The sequence below is a fragment of the Quercus suber genome, unplaced genomic scaffold (assembly GCF_002906115.3).
Source record: "Quercus suber isolate HL8 unplaced genomic scaffold, Cork oak 2.0 scaffold_351, whole genome shotgun sequence".
Classification (NCBI taxonomy): Eukaryota; Viridiplantae; Streptophyta; class Magnoliopsida; order Fagales; family Fagaceae; genus Quercus; species Quercus suber.
In genome coordinates, this window is record NW_027069803.1 from 321,676 (window position 1) to 347,315 (window position 25,640).

The 25,640-nt window shown below is 36.1% G+C and overlaps 2 protein-coding genes and 1 non-coding gene across 6 annotated transcripts; 2 read left to right on the plus strand and 1 right to left on the minus strand.

Moving 5' to 3' along the window:
* The first annotated feature begins 7,901 nt into the window (after positions 1-7,901).
* Positions 7,902-13,689, plus strand: LOC112036662 (serine/threonine-protein kinase ATG1a). The gene is made up of 12 exons (XM_065760033.1): positions 7,902-8,150; positions 8,483-8,590; positions 9,118-9,182; positions 9,754-9,847; positions 9,945-10,025; positions 10,221-10,332; positions 10,595-10,649; positions 10,788-10,966; positions 11,064-11,419; positions 12,601-12,880; positions 12,972-13,042; positions 13,112-13,689. The coding sequence occupies exons 1-12, from the start codon at positions 7,902-7,904 to the stop codon at positions 13,319-13,321; spliced, it is 1,860 nt and encodes a 619-aa protein (XP_065616105.1). The 3' UTR covers positions 13,322-13,689.
* A 726-nt stretch (positions 13,690-14,415) lies between these two features.
* On the minus strand, positions 14,416-25,442 carry LOC112036661 (protein LATE ELONGATED HYPOCOTYL). Of its 4 annotated transcripts, none has more exons than XM_024069491.2 (8): positions 25,120-25,442; positions 24,733-24,758; positions 24,277-24,391; positions 24,026-24,137; positions 23,678-23,739; positions 16,741-16,965; positions 15,166-16,632; positions 14,416-15,043 (listed from the first exon to the last, which is right to left on the minus strand). In XM_024069491.2, the coding sequence occupies exons 3-8, from the start codon at positions 24,313-24,315 to the stop codon at positions 14,639-14,641; spliced, it is 2,310 nt and encodes a 769-aa protein (XP_023925259.1). In that variant the 5' UTR covers positions 24,316-24,391; positions 24,733-24,758; positions 25,120-25,442; the 3' UTR covers positions 14,416-14,638. The 4 variants fall into 4 exon arrangements, with proteins under 4 accessions (XP_023925259.1, XP_023925262.1, XP_023925261.1 ...); XM_024069494.2 differs by having other exon boundaries at positions 24,277-24,396; XM_024069493.2 differs by having other exon boundaries at positions 24,277-24,415.
* On the plus strand, positions 21,735-21,871 carry LOC112036703 (U6atac minor spliceosomal RNA). Its single transcript, XR_002885707.1, has one exon. It is a non-coding gene; the product is annotated as a U6atac minor spliceosomal RNA (small nuclear RNA).
* Positions 25,443-25,640: the final 198 nt, after the last annotated feature.

A 25,640-nucleotide genomic window follows, 5' to 3' on the forward strand; every position in this document is an offset into this window, starting at 1 on the left:
CATAAACATCATCCACAAGCATGACACATGCTTAGAAGCTAGTGTCTTAAGGGAATTGAAAACACTTATGTACAAATGGACTAAGTTCATGACTTTGTCCATCGTAACTACGTCCATAGATAGTGCATAAGCTGGAAGCTAGTGCACTTTAGGGAATTAAAATACTAAAAACATGTAGTACTAACAACAAACACAAATAAACACAAGGAAAGTAACACATAACTTAAACTTCGTCCAGGATGATGCTCGTCTAGGATGATGCTTATCCATAATGATACTTGTCCATAATGATACTTCACTGATAATATCTTCTTAAATGCTCAACATTCCAAGGGTGCTCTAATTTTTGTCCACCTAGGGCTTCCAAGTAGTACGATCCCTGCCTTTTGCAATTGATAACCCTATAGGGTCCTTCCTAGTGAGGCTTCAGTTTTCCATGGGCCGAGTTTTTGGTTGCTAAGGAAACCCTTTTTAGGACGAGGTTCCCAATATTGAAGCGCTTAGGTTTCACCATTGCATCATATTGTCTAGCTATGAGCTTTTTATACCTCACTGTTCTTTGTTCTGCATCTATCCTCACCTCATTTATCAAATCAAGATTGAGACGAAGTTGTTCTTCATTTTCCTTGTCCTTATACTTCATCACCCTGTGGTTAGCCATGTGTATTTCTATAGGTATGACTGCTTCACTTTCATAGGTTAGTTTAAAAAGAGTTTCCCTTGTGGGGGTCCTTATAGTCATCTTGTAGGCCCATAGAACACCTGGTAGCTCATCTGGTCATACTACCTTTACTCTCTTAAGCCGAGTTTTGATGATCTTCAATAAAGATTGGTTTGTGACTTCAGCTTGCCCATTTGTTTGCGAGTGGGAGGGTAAGGAATAATGATTCTTTATTCCAAGTTGTTCACAGAAATCTCTAAAGGGTGTGTTATAAAATTTCCTTCCATTATCTGACACTAGTACCCTAGGAACCCCAAATTGGCAGAAGATGCTCTTCCAGATGAAGTTCTTGACATTCTACTGTGTAATCTTTGCTAATGGTTCAACTTCCACCCATTTAGTGAAGTAATCAATTTTCACTACTAAAAACTTCATCTGCCTGATTCCTATTGGAAAATGGCCTAAAATATTCAATCCTTATTGTGCAAAGGTCCATGGGGCCATCATTGGGGTGAGGTACTCCAATGGTTCCCTGGAGATATTGTTGAAGCATTGACACTGATCACACACCTTAACATAAGCCTTATCATTTGCCTGAATGGTTGGCCAATAATAACATGTACGGATGACCTTATGGACGAGAGCTTTTGCTCCTGAATGGTTTTCGCATGCTCCTTCATGAATTTCCTTCAATACATAATTTGATTTGTCTGAAGCTAAACACCTTAGGTAATGCTGAGAGAAGCCTCTTTTATACAATGCATCGTCTATGAGAATATACGTAACCGCTCTAATTCTTAACTTTCTAGATTCATCCTTTTCCTTTGGAAGCCTTCCATCCTTGAGGTAAACCACTATTAGGGTTATCCAGTTTTCTTCTCCTTCAATCTGCTGCACCTCTAGAAGATCTATGCTTGACATGTACAGGACTTTGTCATACTTGTCCATTTATCCTTCTACTGACGCTGCCTTTGCTAAGGTATCTACTTCCATGTTTTCCTCATTTGAAACCTGAAGAAAATTAGTCTCCTTAAATTTCTTAACAAGCCGTTTCACCTTACTGAGTTACTTCTTCATCCATTCTTCCTTAGCTTCACATGTTCCATTCACCTGACTAATGATCAATTGAGAGTCTCCTTGGACAACTATTGACTCTGCCGCTAAGGACTGGACCAATTCTAGCTCTTTAAGGAGGGTTTCATATTCAACTTCGTTGTTGGTTGTCTGGTACTGTAGACGAACTGCATATTTTAACTTATCCCCTTTTGGAGATTTCACTATAACTCTTATACCTCCTGCATATTGTGTGGACGAACCATCTACATAGACGACCATTTTTTGGCTTCATCCACCTCGTCTAAGTCACCATGGTTGGGAGTGAACTCTGTGATGAAATTTGCCAAAACTTGAGCTTTTATTGCACTTCTTGGTTGATACCTGATATTAAACTCACTAAGTTCTATAACCCATTGGATTGGTCGTCCTGTAGCTTCCAGCTTGTTCATTGGCTTCTTGAGTGGATGATCTGTTAAGATATTGATGACATAAGCCTGAAAGTAGTGCCTTAGCTTCCTAGAAGCTGTTATTAGTGCAAAGGCCAGCTTCTCCATCATAGGATATCGTCCCTTTGCTCCCCTTAGTGCTCAACTTGTATAATAAACAAGCTTTTATACCTTCCCTTCTTCTCTGATTAATGTCGAACTCACTGCATGCAAGGATACTGCAAAGTATAAATACAATTCTTCACTTGAAATAGACGGGCTTAGCAGATGAGCCATTGTTAGATAAACCTTAAGATCTTGGAAGGCCTTTTGACACTCGTCCGTCCATTCAAACACCTTCTTGAGAACCTTGAAAAATGACAAACATTTGTTAGTAGCTTTCAAAACAAACCTGTTAAGGCCTGCAACTTGTTCAGTGAGAGACTGGACTTCCTTGATGTTTCTTGGTGGCTCTATATCCAGTATTGCTTAGATCTTATCAGGATTTGCTTCGATTCCCTTATGAGAAACCATAAATCCTAGGAACTTCCCTGACGAAACCCTAAAGGCACACTTGCTTGGATTCAACTTCATGTTATATCATCTAAGCGTGTCAAAAGTCTCCTGAGGGTCATTTAGGTGCTTCTTCTCGTCCAAGCTTTTCATCAACATGTCATCCACGTACACTTCTACATTTTGTTCTATCTATGGACGAAACATATGATTGACCAACCTCTGATAAGTTGCCCCCGTGTTCTTCAAACCAAATAGCATCACTTTGTAGCAAAACAAGCATTGATTGGTAATGAAGGATGTTTTTTCTTGACTTGTCTCGTCCATTCTTCTCTGGTTATAACCTAAAAAGGTGTCCATAAAGCTTAGGAATTGATGACCTGTTGTTGAGTTTACTAGCTGGTCAATACGTGGCAATGGACAGCTATCCTTAGGGCAAGCCTTGTTTAAATCGATGAAGTCTACACACATCCTCCATTTACCATTAGCTTTCTTGACCATCATCACATTAACTAACCAATCCAGGTAATAAACTTCCCGAATAAACTTTGTTGTGGTTAACTTTTGGACATTTTCCTTGATAACATTATCTCGTTCAGGAGCAAAGACCCTCTTCTTCTGACGGATAGGCTTGGAGGAAGGATACATATTCAGACGATAGGTAATGACACTTGGGTCAATCCCTGACATGTCTGCATGACTCCACGTGAAAACATCGATGCTCTTCCTTAAGAACTGGACGAGGTCTTATTTCGTCTTCTTTTCCAAGCTTGTTCCAATTCTGGTAAACCTCTCAGGGTTACTTCCGTCCAGAGGAACGTCTTCCAATACTTTAGTAGGCTCTGCAACAACCCTTCTTTCTTCTATATTCATCGTCTGTACATGTTCGTCCATAGCCAACATGGCTAAGTAGCATTCTCTAACTACTAACTAATCTCCTTACAGTTGTCCTATTCCATAATCTGTTGGAAACTTGACAGATAGGTGGTAGGTGGATGTCACTGCCTTCCAATTATTTAGATTTGGTTGTCCAATGATGGCACTGTAAAAAGACGAACAATCTACAACGAGAAAATTAACTTCTTTAGCTATTTGTTGTGGATACGCCCCTACCACGATGGATAGAGTAATAGTGGTGAAAACTTACCTTCATTTGATATGGATGAGTTCTTTTATAGTGAGCTTTGGAGTGGTTACTTGTTTAGTAACTTCCTTAACGTGGATGGAAGTTAGAAGGTTTAGAGTTAACTCCCACAACTGCTATGAAAGTTGGAAGCAACTGCTATGAAAGTTAGAAGGTTTAGACTTAACTTCTACAACTGCTATGGAAGTTAGAAACTAAGTGGGAAGTTAGAGCGATGAATAAGGGTTTTACTCATACTTCAAAATAGTAGATCTTGGTCTGAAGTCTAAACTTTTGAACATAAATTTACCCTGAGAATTTCTACGTGTTGGGAGGTCGTCCAAGTGCTTCCATGCTGGACGACCTTTTTACACTTGGACGACCTTCTTGTATTGGGACAATCTTTCTGGACTTGGACGACACTATGGACGAACTAGAGATGACCCAATATTTGATTCACCATCAAAACATTTTTTTTTAAATGATTTCAAAAGCCAAAAAATAGGAAAAGTCATATATATATATATATATAAACCTTGATTTAAGGAAAATCCTCTTTTAATTAGAAAAATAAATTTTATTAATCATAATCTTTTGATCATCTCACCAAATTAAACATTCAAACCTGCAATTGCGTACCTTAATTTCATGTACGAGCCTTCAACTTGAGATAAAAGCGCTTAGATCATCAACAACCCGAAATTTGGCACTATAACTTCAACTTAATTATTTTAATTATTTGATTACTTTCAAATATATAATGATTTAAATCAATCAAAATTACAAAACCTTAATTAGATATCCCAATTACATATTATTTTAGACAATTCGGTTTAACCATTACTAGATTAATTTAACATAATAAAATATAATCCCTAATACTCACTTTTGTTAGATCACATTCATATGACCATAATATGACCTAATTAGGATTTATAATCTTTAATTAGGATCCTTATTTTTTTTTTTCTAAAAAAAAATCGTTAATTTCATTTTTAAGTGTTCAATTTCATAGGTTAATGTCCAGACACAAAATTTCCTAATTCGAAAGTAAAACCCTAATTTGAACCTTGTTCCTTGCCCTCCCTCCCCATCTCATAAAAACTTATATTTGTGGAGTGACTATTATGTGCAGTGATAGAAACTAGTATTTCTAATTACATGTTTGCATGACAAATTTATAAATTTATAACTTAGAACCTAATTTTCCTTCCACCATGTGGTTATAATTTATTAAAGACATTAGTTATAACTTCCTTAAAATTTAGGGAAATTTCAAATTAAACCTTGAATTTAAAATTTTTGTTATTAAAACTAAAAATTCATATTTATTTGTGGCTAAAAACTATCTAAGATTTAAAAAAAAAAAAAAGTTATTTGATGTGAAATTATAAGACTTTTGGTACACTATTTGAGAATTGTTAAAATATATAATAATCGATCATTGAGTTGTTGTAAAAAAACCATTCACAATAAAATTAATATTATATAAACTCAGGTTTAAATTATACCCTACCATTCTATGTAATAAAAAAATTGTGTGCCGCATGCTATGGTTGCTCAAGTGAACGCTCGCTAATTATTATTATTATTATTAATTTATTTTTTCTCCTTATGTAATGTGATGCACTTTCAATAATAAAATTAATTAATTTATTATTTTTATTCGTTTTTTTTTTCCTTATGTAATGTGGCGCACTATAAGTAAATTAAAATAATTATTATAGTTGCTCTAACTTAAATTCTATTGCTAAAATTTTAAAAAGTTTTAAAATATAACTCTAATTAAAATCCTACTACCAATAATTTCAAAAATTAAAGCTAAGTTTATTTTTTTAATATTATTTTCTTAATCTACCATGCCTTTTGCTTTAATTATAAATGTCGCGTCCTGTAGGTTTTTTTTTTTGGAGAAACCTGTAGGTTGTGTTTAATCCACCAAGTTGTACAACATAATTTTACCATGTGTCTCTTAAAAGCACACTAAAATTATAATCATGGTTTCTTTAAATTATTAACATAATTCTCTTTATTGCTATTTTTAAAAAATGTACTATAATTCAATTAAAATTCAATTATTAAAAGATTAAGAGTTTTAAAATGATGTTCGTTACTTATCTTTTAAATTATTTATAATCAATTATAATTTTTTTTTAATATATAAATGCTTGATCTCACATGATTTGCATTTAGTCTTTATTTTACTACTTATTTTATATTCAATTTTAATTATATTGTTAATTTTTTTAAATATAAATATAATTATTGATTAAAATGTAAATCATATAATCATAGATATCCCAAACTTAAAAAGAGAGCAGTATGTGGGATTAAATGCTCATGTAGTTCATTTTGTTCATTTGTTGCTCTACCATGTATGAAAGCAGTTATTTCGATGATGAACACAAAATTGAAATTACGAAGAAATGGGACAAAATTAGGAAATGCCCCGTTTGGGTAAAAATAGCAGCATAATGCCATTTTCTCTAAACTATATAGGGAAATGCACCTCTTTTGTAACTCGATTTTCTCAAAATCGAGTTAGGCCCTATAGCGACGTTTTTTAGGAGTCTATAGTGACGTTTTTAGGACCTATAGTGGCGTTTTTTAACTCGATTTATAAGAAATCGAGTTATAGGTAAAAAAAATTAAAAAAATTGCCTATAACTCGATTTTATGGAAATCGAGTTACAAAACGTCACTATAGATCCTGAAAATGTCACTATAGGCCCTTAAAAACGCCGCTATAGGGCTCCAGAATTTTTTTTTTTTATAACTCGATTTTGAGAAAATCGAGTTACAAAAGAGGGGCATTTTCCTATATAGTTTGGAGAAAAGGGCATTATGCTGCTATTTTTACCCAAATGGGGCATTTCCCAATTTTGTCCCGAAGAAATGAGACATGTATATATTTTCTGCATTTTCGTGTCATTTGGAAAATTCAATAATTATTAAAGAATTTGTCAAGCTATTGTTTCTATGTTTAGAAGATCAACTGTAACAACAGAAGTTTATATTCTCTAGCTCTTTTATTGGCCAAAGACAATTTCATTGAAAAGACGAACATTGACCTCTCAATTGGATCATTCCTAGCTAGATATTCTTTCTTCAAGACCATTACCCTTTAAAGGAAGGCGAAATTAAAGAATATATACTACGAAGTGGCTACTAATGCTGATGTTAAGTTATGAATGATGTTTGGTTAGAGAAATTGTATATTTGTGCGTTTGATATTAGTTTATTTAACTTATTTTGTTATGTTATACAATATACTGAGAAAAAAAAATTAGATTTTAAGAAGATGTATATAAAAAATAAAAAGTAACCAAATAAGTTGGACACAAACAAAACAAATACGAAAAAAATGGTTACTTACTCTTTATTTTTAGACCATTTAGTCAAATAACCATTTTTTTCAAAGTATCTAGCAAATAATCTTTGTTCAACTTTCAAAAAAAAAAAAATTTTGAGTGACAAAATATGCACAATATCAAGTTTCACTTAGAACTCAATATCGACAATATCGAGTTCCAAAAACATGAGTATCTTGTTAAATACTTTGAAAAGGCGAATGTTTTGTTACTTACTTTAAAAATAAAGGATATTTAGCCATTTTTCTCAACAAACATATATGTATTCTAAATTAATTACTTTAATTAATAGAATTTTATGAACTTTTTATCTAAAAAAGGGGGGGAAAAAAACATCTACGAAAAAAGAGACCATCAAGGAATAATAAATATCTCTAATTATCCACTCAACATAGGTCATTAACGTAAGGAACAAGAGAACCTTTTTTTTATCCTTGAAAAACTCCCCAAAAAAAAGCAGTTTGCTGATGATAGATAAGGCAAAACACCCACTAAGAAATACCGAAGCACTTTTTCTCCAAAGAAAAAGAGAGTGAATCAGTGACTACTGTTCCTGACTCGCCTCGACTTCAAAACAACATCGGCGTCGTTTCCACACGCAAAGACATTATTATTATTATTAAAAATCCAACATGGTATCCAAAGCCTCTCAAAATTCAATGATATCCCAATTAACAAAAAACACACACACCATGATGATACAATCTAAGAAAAATTGAGAGAGAGCCAGTTGGTCAAGACTGGATTTTGCTATGGATCTTCGTGACCCGAACCACCAGCCCCGCTTGGTAGGGGACTACATACTGGGTCCGAGAGTCGGGTCGGGTTCATTCGCCGTGGTGTGGAAGTCCAAGCATCGCCACTCAGGCGTAGAAGTCGCTGTCAAAGAAATTGACAAGAAACAGCTTAGCCCAAAAGTCAGTGAGAATTTGCTCAAAGAGATTTCCATTCTCAGCACCATCGATCACCCTAACATCATTCGACTTTTTGAAGCCATCGAGGTTTCAATATGATACGACCCATTGTGTTCTTTTCAAGCTTCTCTTTTGCGTTTTATACATGATTTTTTTGTTTTTTTTCTCATGATGTTTATAGTTGTATGTCAATGTTGGTTTTTTTTTTTTTTTTTTTTTAATGTTTAGGCTAGTGGGAATGTGCATGACCTTAGAGATACATAAAGTTAACGATTTTAGTCTGTGTAAAAACGTAATCAAATTAACGTCTTTAATGATTAGGCTCGTGGGTATTTTTAAAAGTGTCAATTTTTAATAGCCTACTGCATGTTAGTTGTTACTTCCCATGTTTACTTTTGTTGCATGTGTTTACAAAATAGAAGAAGTTGGGACTTTTAATTGTTCAATTTGGTTTGTCTTCTTCTGCAGCGGCAGGATTGCAAGTGCTTCAAGAAAAACACCTCATTCACAGAGATTTGAAACCTCAGGTATTTATGCTTCTCCTCAAACTGGAACTTTGAAGATCAGTTCAGTTGATTGATATGATGTTATACTTTAAAGTCAAATGTAGATCATGTAACCATGAGTGCCTTTGTTCTGGACATGTATGTTTGTCAAAAATTAGAATGCTGTGCTGATGATTCATATCCTAATTATTTATGTGACTCTTATGCGCTTTCATTTAGGACGAAGTTTTTGTACATGTATATGGCTTCTGTTTTATGGTTAACTACTACTAGAGGAGTGCCTGTGCTCCTTACCACTCTATATTGTCCTCTCTCTTTTTGGGTATTTGTGCATTTAGTTATTTGAAAGTGAAGGGGGAACCTTTGAATGAATTGAACTTAATAATCAATTGGTATTTAATATCTCATGAGGGACAAATTCGTAAATCAATGTGGCGCCCGTAATCAGATGTTTTAGGTATAACTTCTATAACTAGATTTTGATAAAAGATTGGACATATTTTGTGTTTGGCTCAAGTCTTCCTGATTCTTCCTTCTTAAATTTGTAGAATTTGCTCTTAACAAGGGGGGAAGTGACTCCACTTTTGAAGATTGGAGATTTTGGTTTTGCAAGGTAAACTGTTCTGAGTCTATTAACTCCAAGAATTTTGGCTTCGTTGTGACATTTACGGCTGCAATTTAGGAAGTCCTTATGTCTTTGCAATTTCTTGGAATGGAAAGGACATCATTACATGAACATGCTCAACAAACACTTACCCCTATCTAAGGTCATATATTTTGTTAAAATCTTAAGTTTTTGGCAACACCCTTGGGTCATTTTTGAGCATTAAACATGATCATACTGTATGAAAGATTATTCTGTTTGTAATCAGAATTTGCATTCGCAAAATTTTCATAAACTTTTTCCTCTGTAACATGGAGTTTTTGTAAATTGTGAATTGTTAAATACTACTGAGTAACAAACAATCTATTTTGCATGAACTAAGCTTTTCAATTTTAGACACCCCCAGTCTGTAGACAACTCCAGTTGATAGAGACATTACTCAAGCAGATTGAGTTGGAACTAGACAGGAAAACATTGAAAACTTTGTCAATTTTATCGAACTAAAATTAGAACAAAAAAAAGTGTCAAACATTTCAAATTATCGTTTACACTTGATTTTTTTCCTTGACTTGTTTGCCAGGTCCCTGACACCCCAAGGCTTGGCTGACACCCTATGTGGTTCACCATTGTACATGGCTCCAGAGATTATTCGAAACCAGAAGTATGATGCAAAGGTGAGTGATCCAACATAAAACTGAAGTCATGTTGATTGTTCTTGTAAATATGTGTGCCATTCTAATGTTATCTTTTCTTATTGTTATCTGCCTGCAGGCTGACTTATGGAGTGTTGGGGCGATATTGTTCCAGCTGGTGACTGGGAAGCCACCATTTGATGGCAATAGTCAATTGCAGGTTTTTTGAGAAATAATTGATAATCTATATATTAAAGATTATAAAATATTAATTAATATTGAAGAATGTAAGATTTTCTAAGAGGGCTACCAATATATATATATATATATTATTATTATCATTATTATTATTATTATTTATTATTTTTTCTTTCAGAACTGTTTTGTATCTTTCCTGATTAGTCGCTGTATACAGCTTTTTCAGAACATCTTAACATCTACTGAGCTGCAGTTTCCGCAAGGTGCTTTAGAGGAACTGCATCCAGATTGTGTGGATCTTTGCAGAAGCCTTCTACGTCAAGACCCAGGTACTGTGCTGTGGTATTCACTTCAGTATATCTTATCTTCTTCGTTCTTTTTTTTTTTCTTTTTTTTTTGGGGGGGGGGGGGGAGGGGGTGTTGGTTTGCACTTTTATTTCAATTTACAATTAGTGCTCAACAATAAGAAATTAATCATATGTTCCACCATTTAAAAAAAAAAATTCCACTACTAGTTATTTATAAATCTCTAGAGTTTGTTAGTTTAGCTTGTCTAAAAACCTCCATGTTTATTTGAACTTCAATTTGCAGTTCAGCGATTAACCTTCACAGAGTTCTTCAATCATAATTTCCTAGGGGAGCCCAGGTTTGCATCCAAGTTTCCAATATTTATAAATTATAATGCATTACGTGGGGCAATTTCTTTTTCATATTGGCTGGATATCCATTATATTTTGATTCTTTTGGGGTTAAGGTAGTTATAATCTTATCTTGTAATATGTAGGCCAATAGTGGAGGCTGAGCACTCTTCTGTACTTCCAATGATGAAACCAGTGGTTGGGCAGTGCAGTTATATTGCTTCTGATGAGAGATTGCAATTACATTCTGGGCATCCTTTGAATTCATCTAGCAGAAATCAAGCATTAACTACATCTGTAACTAAGAGTGTTGATGGTGATGCATGTTTGTCTGATCAGCTGTTTCTCTGTTTAGTATGTTTCCATATATGATCATGCTATATTTGAAATTGCTTTTTTCTTTTTTGGTCTTGTCTATCCAGTTTCTGATTCAATGGAGCCTATTGAGAAAGATTATGTCATTGTCAATGCTCATTCTACTTCAGTGGAGGATTTCTCTTATTATCTTGAGTCTTCCCTGCAAGATAAATCCACGACCAGAGATTCTCTTTGCCCTTCAAGGAAGAGTGACAAGGATATAGCTGATGCAATGCAAACAATGGAACTGACTGGTAGTTCTGTTGGTGCAGCACACAGCCATGGATCAGATCTCTTAGTGACATCAAGTGCATCATCTATGTTAAGGGGAGTTCAAGGACTAACCATATTGCATCCTTTGACTAGACTTCTCTTGTTACGTCAGTATGGTCAGGCTCTTACAGAACTATCACAAGAAAAGGTTATTTAATGCTCTTGGCTTTAGTGGATGATTGGAAATTGTGCTCATAATTGAATCTGATACATACATACTTACACACATATATGTAGTCATGGTGTAAATTCTTTACAATATACACCATTCAATAATCTTTCATTTGATCAATATTGATATCTCATCTCGGATATTTATAGAGTATAGTTTTCTTCTATTCGGAAAATATACTAGATATATGAGATATAGATTTGATAGCAAATGACATTTGATTGATGTGAAATTTGATATCCAAGACAAGTGTGTGGCTGATTCAGCATTGGGGTTGGCAAAATATCAATTCAGTGACAATTTATAGTGGTGTAACACTATAAAGGGTTAAACTAATAGTATCTTTTATTAAATTCATATTTTGACAATCCCACAATTGGATAATGCATTATATATATATATATATACTTTTGATAAGTAGGATTATGTGTTATATATATGCATAATATGTACACTAAATTTCATGTCAATGGGATGTTATTTAGTAACAACCTATACTTTGGAGAGGAGAGGATAAGAGGTGGAAAGGAGTGGATAGTAGAGTAGATACTTTGGTAACAACCTATACTTTGGTTGTTTTAAAAATTAAAAGGGAGGAGAGGAGTAGAAACCCCTTCCCTTGTTTGGTTGTATGGTGGAAAGGAGAAGAAAAGATAATATATAAAAAAATGGACAAGTATACCCTTCTTTTATTGTACTCTATGCTTCATATTTATTACGGGCAAAATTGGAAGTACATAAAAAAAAATCACTAAACTAGAATCCCTTTGCCTCCAAATTCCCCAATTTGGTGGAATTAAAAATAAGGGGTTTGGATTTGTAAGGTAACCCTTCAAACCCCCTCAAATCCTTTACTCGCCCCTTCAGAGAAACATTAAGGATAATGCTACTCTCCTCTCCTCTGAGCCAAACATAGTGTTAATTACTTTTCTTTTGTTTCTTAAAGGTGCTAGTCTTTCTAACACAAGGATTGCCAAATAGCCCTATTTATAGGCCTTATGTAAGTGAATCAAATTTATAGATAGATTAAGTTTGATAAAATTCCAGCAGCTTTGTTAAGCTTTGAGAGTGTGATTGCATAGGGTTTGTCTTTCTTTTTGAGCTTTTAAATGCTTTCTGATCTTTTATTACTGACTGGTAATTGCTACTGTGTGCAGTATAATGCAGGACATTTTCTAGAATCATTTTCAGTCGAGCTAATTGTTTTGGCTATATGGAAGAAAGCTATTCAAATCTGCAGCTCTTGGCTGGCTTCCGCTTCAGAAGGTGAATTACCTGAAAGTAGTTCCACCAATGAATCCATAACTTCTAGAATAGGTGCGGAGGAACATATAGATTTTAGCAGGCCTTCATCTGTTTCCATGTGGGCAGAACAAGGGTTTATTGTTGCCTGTGATCGTGCAGAAAAGTTGTCCTATCATATCAGAGATATGGATGGTTAGGCTGCCTTTTAATGCTAATGCCTTCTGTTTGACAATTACAAGACTGGCTTTGCAATTTATTCAAGTGCATCAAATACATATTGCAGGTGCTGCTGAGATGCCAGATGCGATGGAAATCATATTCCAAAAAGCACTTACTGTTGGGAAAAGTGGTGCTGTAAGTATACTTCCTTCTGTTTCTGTATCCTGTCATCTTAAACCTTCTAAGTCTTTGCCCTGGTTCCAGGTAGATGAATATTTACAGAACGAGGGTAGTGCAGCTGCATCGTACTCCAAAGCAATGCTTCTGCTTTCGTTTATTGTGAAAGAAGCAACATCCCTGCCATTGAACCCACCTTTTTCATTAACTGCTGATGATGAGAAGCGGATCCAGCAATACATTGTCAACTTGCAGTCCCGTCAGACTCACTTCCTGATGTCACGGCCTTCCTCCTAAGCAAACCTACTGGACTCTCTAGCCAAGTATATACCACTGTAGTGAACAGCACTCATTAGAACACCAGCTTTAATGGGTTGCTGATTACTGAAGTATGTGTCTGAAATCGTTATCAGATGCAATGAACAAATTTTTAAACTTTGGTGATGACACGGATATACGTTAACTATTCTCTAGTGATGACTTGATTATGAAAATATCTGACAGGTGTCTAATATACATGGAAGTATATAACTGATTGCTGGCCATCTAGAATGAGAAAATGGCCTTCATTTCCTGAACTTGTGTAAATAAATTGTTTATTCTTTGTCCAGACAACTTTGTAAATATTAATGGTAAAAGAAACCTGTACAGTTTGGATTTTTTAAGACATCAGAGGTCACAAATGGGCTGCTGGTTGGTTTTGGCTACGAGAAGGTCAATGATCTTATTTCACTTACGCTACATTAACAATATTTTCCCAGTCTGATTGCAAATTTACGCAAGCTTGCGTAGCATAAGAATGCAAATGTTTGGTTGTAGATAGCGGTTGACATTGTTATAAACATGCCTCTCAACCTTTAAATATCTGCTGCTGTGTTTTTATTCTAGGACTACATCTATTGAATTTATCAATCTTCCATTCAGGTGCCTTGTGGAAACAATATTAAATGCTTGCAATTATTCTCGCACATTTATGTGAAGCCCAGATACGTTGAGCTGATCTCTCCGTCTCTCAAATTCTCCGCAGTACTTGCAATCATTCAAGTAATAGTTTTTATCTAATTTTGACTTGGCAGCAAGAAAAAGCTTGTTGTTTGTCATCACCATTCGCCATCCTCATCTTACCATAAGTGGTGTATTGCTTACACCAATGGTGCACGTGCATCTCAAGACATCATACAAAGGAAAGATGAAGTTAGGCCAATTGATGCCAAAGCTTCTCGTGATACTCTTCACATCAGCGAAATTCTTGAGGCCATGAGACACAAGCACCACTCATTCAAAACATTTACCAGAACCAACAGTCTTTGGTTCACTTGATGAGACAATGGAAAAAATAATTGTTTAAGACATACCTTTAGAGGAAGGTAGCCAGATCAAGGCTTATTCGATAATTGAACGATTCTTATCTAAGTCTATTTAGGAAAGTCTTCTAGTGCAGTTGCATGGGGTTCAACATAATATACGAGCAAATGTAGACATAATATAGTACACACACATGCACGACAAGTTTCGTGAGATGGACTTGAAATGAAAGAGATTAGAACATAGTTAAAGAGGAAAATAAGATATGCAACAACAAAGGTTTCCTTTGATTGAATGCAATATCAAATCTCAAATTGAAGCCTCCCCTTCCAAGCGTATCCTCTTTGGACCTTTCTCTTCACCTTGGCTACTAGCATTTGCCACCCTATTTTCCTTGGCCTCTACTGAACACCTTTTGTATGGCTTAAATCCCGTTCGACGAGCCTTAAGCTTTCCATATCCAAGCCCTATTGACAGCAGCCCCTCCCCATTGTTGTTGCATTCAAAGTTTAAGATTCCTGGTTGGCCAGAACAAGACCCAGATGTTTGACTGTTGAGGTCTAACTGTGATGCATTTCCATCATTCTCATTTGCGTTTTGCTTATCGTCTGTGGTATTGTCCTTTTGATTCCCCTTGTTCTTCAGATCATGTGGAGGTGAAAAACTTTGAGGCAGTACCTCTCTAGAGAACAGTGCTTGAAATGCCAGCCGGCCCTGAAAAAGAAACATCACGCAGAGCAGCAATGAATGCAGAAGGTATACAAAAAAGAGAATTCAAAATCTTTTAGGTATTAATGCAGTAAAAAATCCATTGATTGACAAGATTGTCCTATTACCTCTTCAGAGACTGACTTCCAGGAATCATTCATGTAGCTTACACTTCTACTACTACTACTACAACAACACCGATTACTAGTATCAGCAGCTGACTGGTTTGCATCAGGTTCTTTCGGCTCTTCCTTCCCTTTCTCCTGCTTCTCTAATGCATCTGTCTCTCTGTCACTGCTAGAAGTTGAGTTGGAACCACATGAGGAACGGTCAACCAGTTTTCTGCCTTTTGTTTTGTTTGAATCATGGAGCTCAGTAGCCGCTACAGCATTCTCATGATCAGTAGCTTTTGGCCCAGAGTTTAGCTTTGCACCTCCACTCTCCTCAGAGTCTGATGATGACGGAATTAGCAATTTTGAGGCTGAATGCTGAGCTTGAACAGCTTCTGAATATTCTGGGTCGAGTTGTTGCAAGGGAGGATTTTGAAGAGTATTCACTTCTCCCTCTGTCTTGGCTGCAGGGGCTTGGCCAGAATCTGTTGGTGGAACTGCAGCTGTAGATGCAGGATTGCAGGTAAAAGCAGTAGGAAGAGGAGCACATAAGGGAACCAGTCCGTGGGCTGCCCACCATGCAGTTGCAGCAGCTACAGTAGCAGCAGCAATAGCTGCCATACTTGGAGTAGAGCCCATTTGCCTCAGTGGAAAAACCCCTTGCGTGCTTGCAGGAGAATCTGCAGAAGCCTCCACTTTTGCATAGGGCCAAACTGTAGCTGCAAAACTCGCTGCAGCATGGGCTGCAGGATTTTGCATCAAAGTAGAGACAATAAGGCTTGAAAATGTGGAGGACATGTGGAGAAATGATTGGTAGTTGTCCTGGTTATGGTGAATCGGGGTAAAGGGAGGATGGAAAGCCGGAAATGATTGATTAACAGAAGATCTGGGAACATTATTTTGATGTTCAGTGGTAGCAGATGCTGCTGGATTTGTAAAGGGATTATGGTGTCCGTGAACCTCTCCCATTGGGTGAAATATGGAGTCCTGGAATGACATATCTGAGGAAGGAGTTTGAGCACATGTTCCTAAGCTTCCATCTACAACTTGCACAGGTACATGCCTTGGGTAGTTCTGAGTGGCTTGCATCTCATCCATTGGCAAAGCACAATTTAAATCCTGTGTCTTGTCACCTTGAATTGGCTTCTCATGTGGAACATTATGATTCCCCAACTTTGAGCCATTACTTGTGCCAGTATCTTGAATTGTCTGTTTGGCATCAGCTTTCTCCAACTTCTGATTTCCTTTAAGTTCAATAGTGACATAAGATTCATTTGTTTCATCTTGGGTTATTGACCTTTTCATTGAAGGGACAAACTCCCTTAATGTGCTTGAATTTCTGAGTGCAACGGGAGTCGGTACAGAACTCCTGTTTGCTGAAGAAACAGAAGAACAATGAACTTCTTGGTGAAGGGTAAAGACTTCTGAGCAATTGTCATCCTGATTATCTTTTGCATTTTCTGGTTTCTCATCTCCATTAGGTTTCTGATAAAGAATTAGAAGGCATGAGTGACATTCTTACTTGGAAAAAAAAAAAAGGCGAGGAAACAAGAACAGCAAATGAATTTTAGTTCACAAAAATGAGATATCAACCTCAGGAAGTGGTTCTTTCTCCAAGTCCAGTGCTTGTTTGCAATCCAAAGAAGAAACTGATGTGAAAAGTTTTCCATCCTTCGTTCCCACCTGTGATGTGGGAGCGCCAATGCTTGTCTTTCGAGGATAAGGATTGCTTGGTTTCCTTTTAGGGCGTGGAGGTGGAATATCTATGTCTAGAGCTTGGCCTATTGGAACACCTTTAACAAGAGCCTCCTTCTCCAACTGAAAGTGAAAATTCTGTTAGCAAAACCAAGAGTTGTATACTTGTATTCTCTGCAAGAGACAACATTTCAGTATAAATAGCATTCAAATACACTAAAAGCAGCAGTGTAACTTTAAAGGTAATTTATGGAATAACTCAATTGCTTTTTGAATAGCTCAAATACTGTGTATTAAAAAAATATACATTGCCTGAAAGCCAAAGTACCCAAACAATGAAAATGCACATTCTTTAGCTTTGGAAAGAACTACCTAACAGCAATGCAAGAATAACAGTGTTAAGAGACCTTTTGTAATCAAGGGAATACAATAAAACATTCACCTTGTGGCATGGTCTAGAACTGTTGAAATGGAGAGGAAGGGTGCCTAACGGTAGAACTCTAGAAAAGAGAGAGAGAAGGGTAGAGGGGGGTGGGGATGGGGGAAGTATGGTGGCCCACATTATTTATTGTGAGAGATGTTCAGATCAGATATTCTTATATATGCTTGGTTGCAAGAACTTATAATTTGAACTACTCTATTCTAGATCCTATCACAGAATAATCATAATGTATAAACTTCACTCATGAATGAGATAGAAATTATAACATGTGACAGCTTCAATGATTTTAAGGAAGGTAACACATATCTCCCCTTAATTCAATAAGACATATTACCATATCAGTTCTGCCCTCTGATTTTTTGACTGCTCTCAAGATGAAATAAAGTTTTTTTTTTTTTTTTTTGGGCTGAATAAGATGAAATTGAAGTTTATGAACTGAATCATGGATTCCTTAGAATTGAGCTTTGAATTGAAAACCCATTAAAAAACTTTTATGTGAAACAACTTATGTATATTTTGTTAAATTTCCTTGCATTACACTTTCTATTTCATTCAATCTTAAACCCAATCAAATATTCAATTAATTACTTGTGCTCAGGTGGTATAGTTAACATGAAGCATCCAGAGTGAATAAAATTATCCTAGATCATCTAAATGGATGGTCTCCTCAAGAAACATATACTTTTGTCTATTATATGATTTCAAAACAAACAGCAGTCTCCCTAACTACGCTTCCTGCCCTCGCTAATTTGCATTTTCATGGGGGAACAAGGACCAACTTCTATTATATGTGAATGCACAAAGGTATCACGTTTACTTCGAGTTAACATGACTCTCCCTTTTCTTTCTCAATAAATTTACTTGAAAAAAAAAAAAGAAAAAAAAGAAAAAAAAAGAAAAGAGAAAATATAAGTCAAAGTATGTTCCGTTACAATAAGCAGTAGAACCATTTGGTTGAGCATCCCAAATGCTCCAGCCCTACTGGAATAAGAAAAGGACACCAATATTCAACCACTAACTTGTAGAAGATTAAATTTGGTCTCGTTTTCCTTAACATGCAATGTCTATGATTATATTCAAAAACTATAGAGTTACGTTCCCTAGATGTATTTTGATTAAAGTTGATTTGAGACTATCTTTTTCATTTAATAATCATCAAGACCCTAGAACTAGAAACTGAACAGAATAAGAGAAAGATAATAGAGAGTAAATGGGGCATTCAAGTTTTAAACTCTTTCATTCAATTATCATCGGACAAAAGACCGAGTTAAAGAAAGTACGCTTCCATTTACATAGAAAAAAGAATGATAGATGCAATTCTTCAATAAGCCTCCTACCCTTGCTAATTTGCATTTTCATGTGGAAACAAGGGTCCACATCCATTATATGTGAATGCACAAGAGCATGCACAGATGTCAAACGTGTGCATAAGGACATACGCGCAAGAGGCCCAGTGCTGGTCCTAATGCAGAACTAGCTAAGAAATTATTTGTAGCAATAATGCTAAAAATACAAGATTAAACAGCAAAGAAGTGTTACTAATGCACACCTTTTATTTTAGATTATCTTATAGCTCATGCACCAATCTACTCTAGCTCAACTGACACTTCCTTCCCTTATAAGTTCTAGGTGGAGGGTGAGGTTGTGGGGTTCAAAGCCAGCCACCACCAATCCACCTTTGAAACCCACAACAAACCCATCATACAACCTGAAAAAACCCGCCTCAGCCATCTTTGAAACCACAACAAACTTATCACATAACCTGAAAAAACCCATCCCAACCACCAATCCACCACCCCCAAGAACAAATATTATTTGCAATAAAAAAAAAAGGCTAAAAAAAAATCCAAAGAGGGCAGCGAGATTGTTGAGGTATCAATGGCATGGGTGGGCGGTGGGTTGTAGATCGATGACATGCAGTTCAAAATTTGGCCTTGGTGGGTCGTAGGGAAAGAGAGAAAAAGAGAAGACGAGAAGAGGAAGAGATGGAAGAGAGAAGAGAGGAGGAAGCGGCGGATCGGCGAGTGGAGGCAGTGGCAGAGGTGGATCGGTGAGAGGAGGCAGCGGCAGAGGCTGTTTGGCAAGAGGAGGCAGTGATGGGTTGGTGAGTGAAGGCAGCGGCGGAGGAAGATCAGCGGTGGCAGGAGCTGGGTCTCTCTCTCGTTCCTTCGGCTTGGTGTGTATCAGTGAGGAGAGTGGAAATTGATTGAAGGTAAAATCACTATGTAAACCAATTTCCAAGTCTAAAGGGTTTAATTTACAGTAAACTGAAATGGATTTTCAGTTTGACTGTATTTTCATGCGCACCCAAATACACTCAAGGGTGTAAAATATTTTCCTAATTTCCATTTCACCTGAAACAAACACAGCCTTAACTGCAATCATGGTCAAATAGTTCTTTCAATACACAACTACAACATCTTAAAATTAAAAGTATCTATTAAAAAAAAAAAAACATTAAAAGTATTCAAAAAAAGAAAAAAAGAAAAGAAAAAAAGAAGAAGGTTAAAGAGATTATTAAAACTATTACTTATATCCCATAAAATGGGTGTATGTGACTTTTTAAATTTCTAAAATCAGTTTTCTAACTTTTTTTTATTGGTAAGTCATACATGCAACTAGTAAATTTTGAATTCACAATCTCATCCTCCACCTTATTCCTCCTTATTTTTGCAAAAAGAGGAAGCATGATTTGAGGTATAACTCATTGACCAGTTTTACACCTTTTATAGTGTATAAATTTATGCTTATGCTTCTTCTTCCATACACCATTTAGCAATTTCATTTCACTAGTGGAACCATTTAAAAAAAAGGTGAGTTGAAAAATCTCATGGTATAAGAGCATTCACAACCGCAAATCCTATTTTATTCTATTTTACAATCTCAAAAACCTATTTTATCAATTATACAATACCATTTTACAATACACCCAACATCCCAACTTTTATTTTCTTATAAAATACATTAAAATAATATATCTTCACAATAAATTTTTTTTTTTCTCTCTAATTTTACAACACACCCAAAACTTTCCCATCACTACCCACTAATCCACCACCACGGCACCACCCCAATCCACCATCAACAACACAACCACCACCCTGATCTACCACATCAAACCCATGAGCTCTAGCAACCCATGAGACTCATGAAGTCTTGATTCAAGGGGAGAAAGAAAGATAGAAAAAAAGGTGAGAGAGACAGAAAATGAGATCCACCAACCCATGAGACCCAAGCCGTGCAACTACCTGCCCAAGCCGTTGCACCCCCAGACCCCACCACTGCACCACCAGACTCACACCACTACACCCACTGACCATGCTGCTGCCCACCAAAATCATACCTGTTGAAATCAACCCACACCGCAACACAACCCATAACCTCCACCACACAACCCACACAGCCTATAACCTCCACAACCCGCCGCCACACGACCCACGTAGCCCATAACCTCCACCCCCTGACCCACCACGTAGCCACCACCTGACCCACGGCATCCAAACCCACCATCTGACCCACACATGACCCACACAACCCATAACAAACCCCAAAACCCCATTAAAAAATCCAATAGAATGAGAGAGAGAAGAAAGAGTTTCTACCAAGATAGTTCTGGCCACCGATCCACCATTATCTACCAAAGAGAGAAGTGAAGAGTTTCTGTTGAGAGAGAGAGAGAGAGAGAGAGAAGGGGCAGGAAGAAGAGAGAGCAGAAAGAAAGAGAGAGAAAGATAATGAGAGAGGAGAGAGAAGAACCAAACCGATTAAAAAACAATATTTTGTTTATAACATTGTGCTACAATGCTGTCCTACCTTTAGGACGGTATTATAGCACTATGGCAAAAAAATTTGCATTTTTACATGCTTCCATGTCCAGCTGTTGAGCTATTTGGGCCTCACATGCTAAATTTTCCTTACATTTGCCATATCCCAAGCCCATTGTGAATGCTCTAAGTCTCTCCATTCTCCTATCAATACATTTCTCATACTCTGTCACTATCTTTTTACTCCATTGCTTCCACCATGCATTCTGAGCAACCAGACATGGCTAACCAGAGAGACCTTGCATTGACCATTTCATTCAATCTATGATTTGTGGTTGCAGACAGCACAACAAGATCTGTTTCTAGGATTATAATACTAAACATGTGTGCGCGGCGCGCATGCGTGTGCATAAGATGGTAAAACAATTATGAAATAAACGCTCTATTTGTTTGTTGACAAAATTATTAACACTTAGAATTTTGCACTTTATGAAAAAAATGTAAAATTCAGGGTAGCTCAAATGAGAATGTTAAGATGAATAAGTAGAAATACACGAAAAGATAAGATTTGAAATGAGGAAATCAACTTGAAGACAGGGGTAACCCCTAATGATGAAAAGACGAGGGAGAGTCGCATGAGATAGTTTGGTCATGTTTAGAGGAGAGTGATGCACCTGTGAGAAAGAGTGTTCATAGAAAGGAGAGATGGTTGGCATCTCCCCTGACAGGGACAAGACAGCCTTTAGCCTTACCTATTACCTACACATCTGGTTAAGGCTCCGCACCTCTCCAGGTGGATCTATAACCACAACCCAACTTTTTAGCTCCTAGACTCGTTCGTAGGCACTTTATTTGATTGGTATTGGGCTTGGGGACTCACATCTAGTGATTCCCTTCTGACTTTTATGAACTCTCTTCTTTCTTGTACTTGGTTTTTAGTTTTATCTGTACTTTTTTTGGCTGCTTTGTGTCCTTTTTGCATGAAGTAGCCTTTTTCCATACAATTTTTATTAAAAAAAAAAAAAAAAAAAAAAGAAGAAGAAAGAAGCGAGTTGATCCAACTTAAGGGAACAAAAAAATGTAGAAGAAGATCAAAAAAAGCATTAGTAGAAGTAATAAAAAATGACATGTCAAATAAGGAAGTAAAAGAGAGTATGAATTTAGATAGAATGGAATGGGGGAAAAGAATATGTGTGCCAATCCTAACTAATTTGTTGAGGATCCATAGCTGAACCCAAAATTTTGGGATTAAGGCTTTGTTGTGTTGTTGCTGCTGTATAAAAAAAAATGAAAAAAGCCATTTTTATTAGTACTAGAAGTACATTCCAAATTTCTTATTAGAAAAGTAACATAGTCTTTCTGTTGATAGTTCACTTAATCTATTCCACTCAAATTTTCAAGCAAACTTACTCTACATAGAAGCCATACTAACCATAAACACTTCTACATATGTAAAGATTGGCTATTATGCAAGGTATACTAGAGAGCATACAGTAATAGCATAGAACTAGATTGTCCAGCACTGACAGCAGTGCTTATGATTCTTCAAATTTTCCATAGTTTAGAGCATGTAAGGCAAGCTATGTCTTAGTATGCCATGGTGGGGCACCTTCACATCCCAGAAGATTTAAATGGATAACTCAGTGACTATCCTTTAAATGACTATCCTTTAAGTAAGTTTTCATGAAATTAAAACCCAAAGAAAAATCACTGAGAAAGCTGACACGTGGTTAGATTAGCTACTATTGAGTCATCTATTTAACGGATAGTCATTTGACTCATTTCCCCATTTTTTGGCAAAACAAAGTGGACTCGTAAACTTACAAATACTTGTTAAGATACCTTCTTTATTTGTGCAGATTTATTATCATATTTTAGATTATAAACCAGTCATGGTTGAGTTCTCTAATGATCTAATTTTATTTCCTTCAATTTTTATTCTGTTTATCTATGTATCATATTCATGGGCTCTTTATTCAACATTCATGATTTACATATGTAAATTAAGTTTGTTAGAAAATTCAAATTACTCTGACTCTATAGGGAGATTTGTGCATTGGATAGGACCTTTAGAAAAATCAAATTACTCCTACTCTAGTGGAGTAACTATACTGTTAAATAAAAAAAAGGGGGGCTGGTTTGGCCAAGCAGTCTTGGCCAAACCAGCCCCCCTTACACTACAATGGGAAAATATTATATCATACCTTCTTTACTAAAATGGGGAAATACTCTATTATGAGAGAGAGAGAGAGAGATTTTAACTATTATATGTTGCAATTGATCAAGCTGTAAGATATTTCAGAAGCATGTGAACTAAACTGCAAATGATCAAAATGTCTGCTTAATTTGGTGAAATTCTTGTTGGTATGGGTGTGTTCCAACTTCCAAACAATTTGACCTTCATTGTGAATCTCCTTGGATATCTTAACATATGGGGCCTAGTGTGAACTTGGGCCTTATCTATACACAATGAATCATTATTAAATGGAATATAATAAGAGAATAAAAATTATCAACAGTGTTTCAAGAGAGAACTAATGAACCATAACTGCAAACAAGAGTAAAGATATTGTTTGCAATTGAAAAAATACATCTCATACAAGCATAAGGTGAGAGGGTAGCAATTGACCTTTGAAAAGAATTTCTGTGCATGACTTCTGATCTGCACAGCAGTCTTTGTTCCTATATGTTCTGCGCATCACCAAGTAAAACACAAAAAGGAGAAAAAAGCAAAGAATCTCCAATTAAGAGAAAAGTACATAAAAATAGAATTTCATATCATTTCCTAACAGGACATAGCATATATATATATATCCAAGGGATTCAGCTTAAGATATCTCTTAAAATCCAATCATCCTATATTTGTATAATAGATTGCACAAAGTTCAATTTGCGCCCCTACCTGACTAACCAATTAACTACATGTAAAGAAATTAACAGGGAAAACAAATATATATTAAAGGTACAAGAGAGTAACCTTCTATCCGCTGCCATGCTCGTCCATAAAGCTTCAAGGCTTCTAGAAACCTATTATGCTCGTCCTCCGTCCATCTCTCCCGTTGCTTAGTTATTGTATATGGTTTTCTTGCCTACCATTAACAGAAATTCATAATTCACATATTTAGCTTCTTCAGTATGACATTTAACTTTCAACAAGCAAGCAATCAAAGCTCAAAATAACAAAATTTAAACCGTAATCGCCCCTCTCTATTCATCTACTATTATCACCTTAATAACCAGTTCTTCCCCAGAGGAGTATGTGTCCATTACCGGACGCGGAGCAGCCAGCAGGGCTGCTTCAAATCCTCTCTACCGCGCAAAAATTGATGTGAAAACACGCCTTCTTTTCTTGCGAGCAAATCAAACACTATAAATACTAAAGCCACCGTTGTCAATAACAAAAGCTGAAATGCCGATACTACTGCAAAAAAAAAAAAAAAAAAAAAAACCAAAGGGGACAACAAATCGGTAGAGATCCGTCTCTGTATTTAACGGCACGTTTTTTTAGCACATTCCAAATTCACACGCAAGTTTTTCTTTCTTTTCTTTTGTACTATTATACTACAAAAATATTGAAATTCAAATCCATTCAAAATAAAGTTTTTTTTTTTAGAGAATCCACCCAACAGAGAGAGACGCTTCTCCGAATGAACTAAAATAAATTTCCTTATTCAGAATCCTCACCAAAACGAACTTGAAGACGCCAAATCCTTTAGGAAACAAGAAAAAATGTAGAGAAAACAGAAGAGAGAAACTTTAATCAGTACGCATCAATCTCTACACATGCTTCAACTTCAATACGCATACACTACAGTAACAATTATACTATTTCCTCTGTTTGGCTACCGAGAAAGTGTAAGAAAAAAAAAAGCGAAGAAAATACAGCTCCTAATCTCAGATTCTGCTTAACTCAGCTGAGGCGAGCTATTCCGATCCAAAACCACTTAAAATATTTTCAAAAAAAAAAAAAAAATCGTTTCTGCTTTTTCACTTGCTTTGCTGTAATATTTTCTCGGTAACCAAACGGAAATCAAGAGTTAAAAAGACCTAAAGATTGGAAATGAGAAGTACCTTCCGAGAAAGCCATGGTAGAGGAGGGAAATCTGGAGGCAACGACGGTGACTCGGATCATGCATGGAGAGAGTGGAGTCACGAGGGACTCACCGAAGAACCCATGGTTTCCGGCAATGGTGGATCGGAATCTCAGAAATCACAACAAACAACAACAATAAAAAATTTCCAGAGAGAGAGAAAAAAGAAAGAAAGAAAGAGTGAGTTAAGAGCGAATATCAGAAGAAGAAGGAAGAAGAAGTGAGAGCTTGAGGTGAGGAGACTATAAACACAACCAGAAGCTGCTTTCACAGTTGGAGAGAGGCGAGCAATCTCAGCCACTACAATNTAAAAAGAAAAGACAAGAGTGAGTTAAGAGCGAATAAAGAAGAAGAAGGAAGAAGAAGTGAGAGCTTGAGGTGAGGACTATAAACACAACCAGAAGCTGCTTTCACAGTTGGAGAGAGGCGAGCAATCTCAGCCACTACAATTTCTTGTGTATTTTAATTTTTACTAGAAAATATTTTTCGGATTTCAATTTT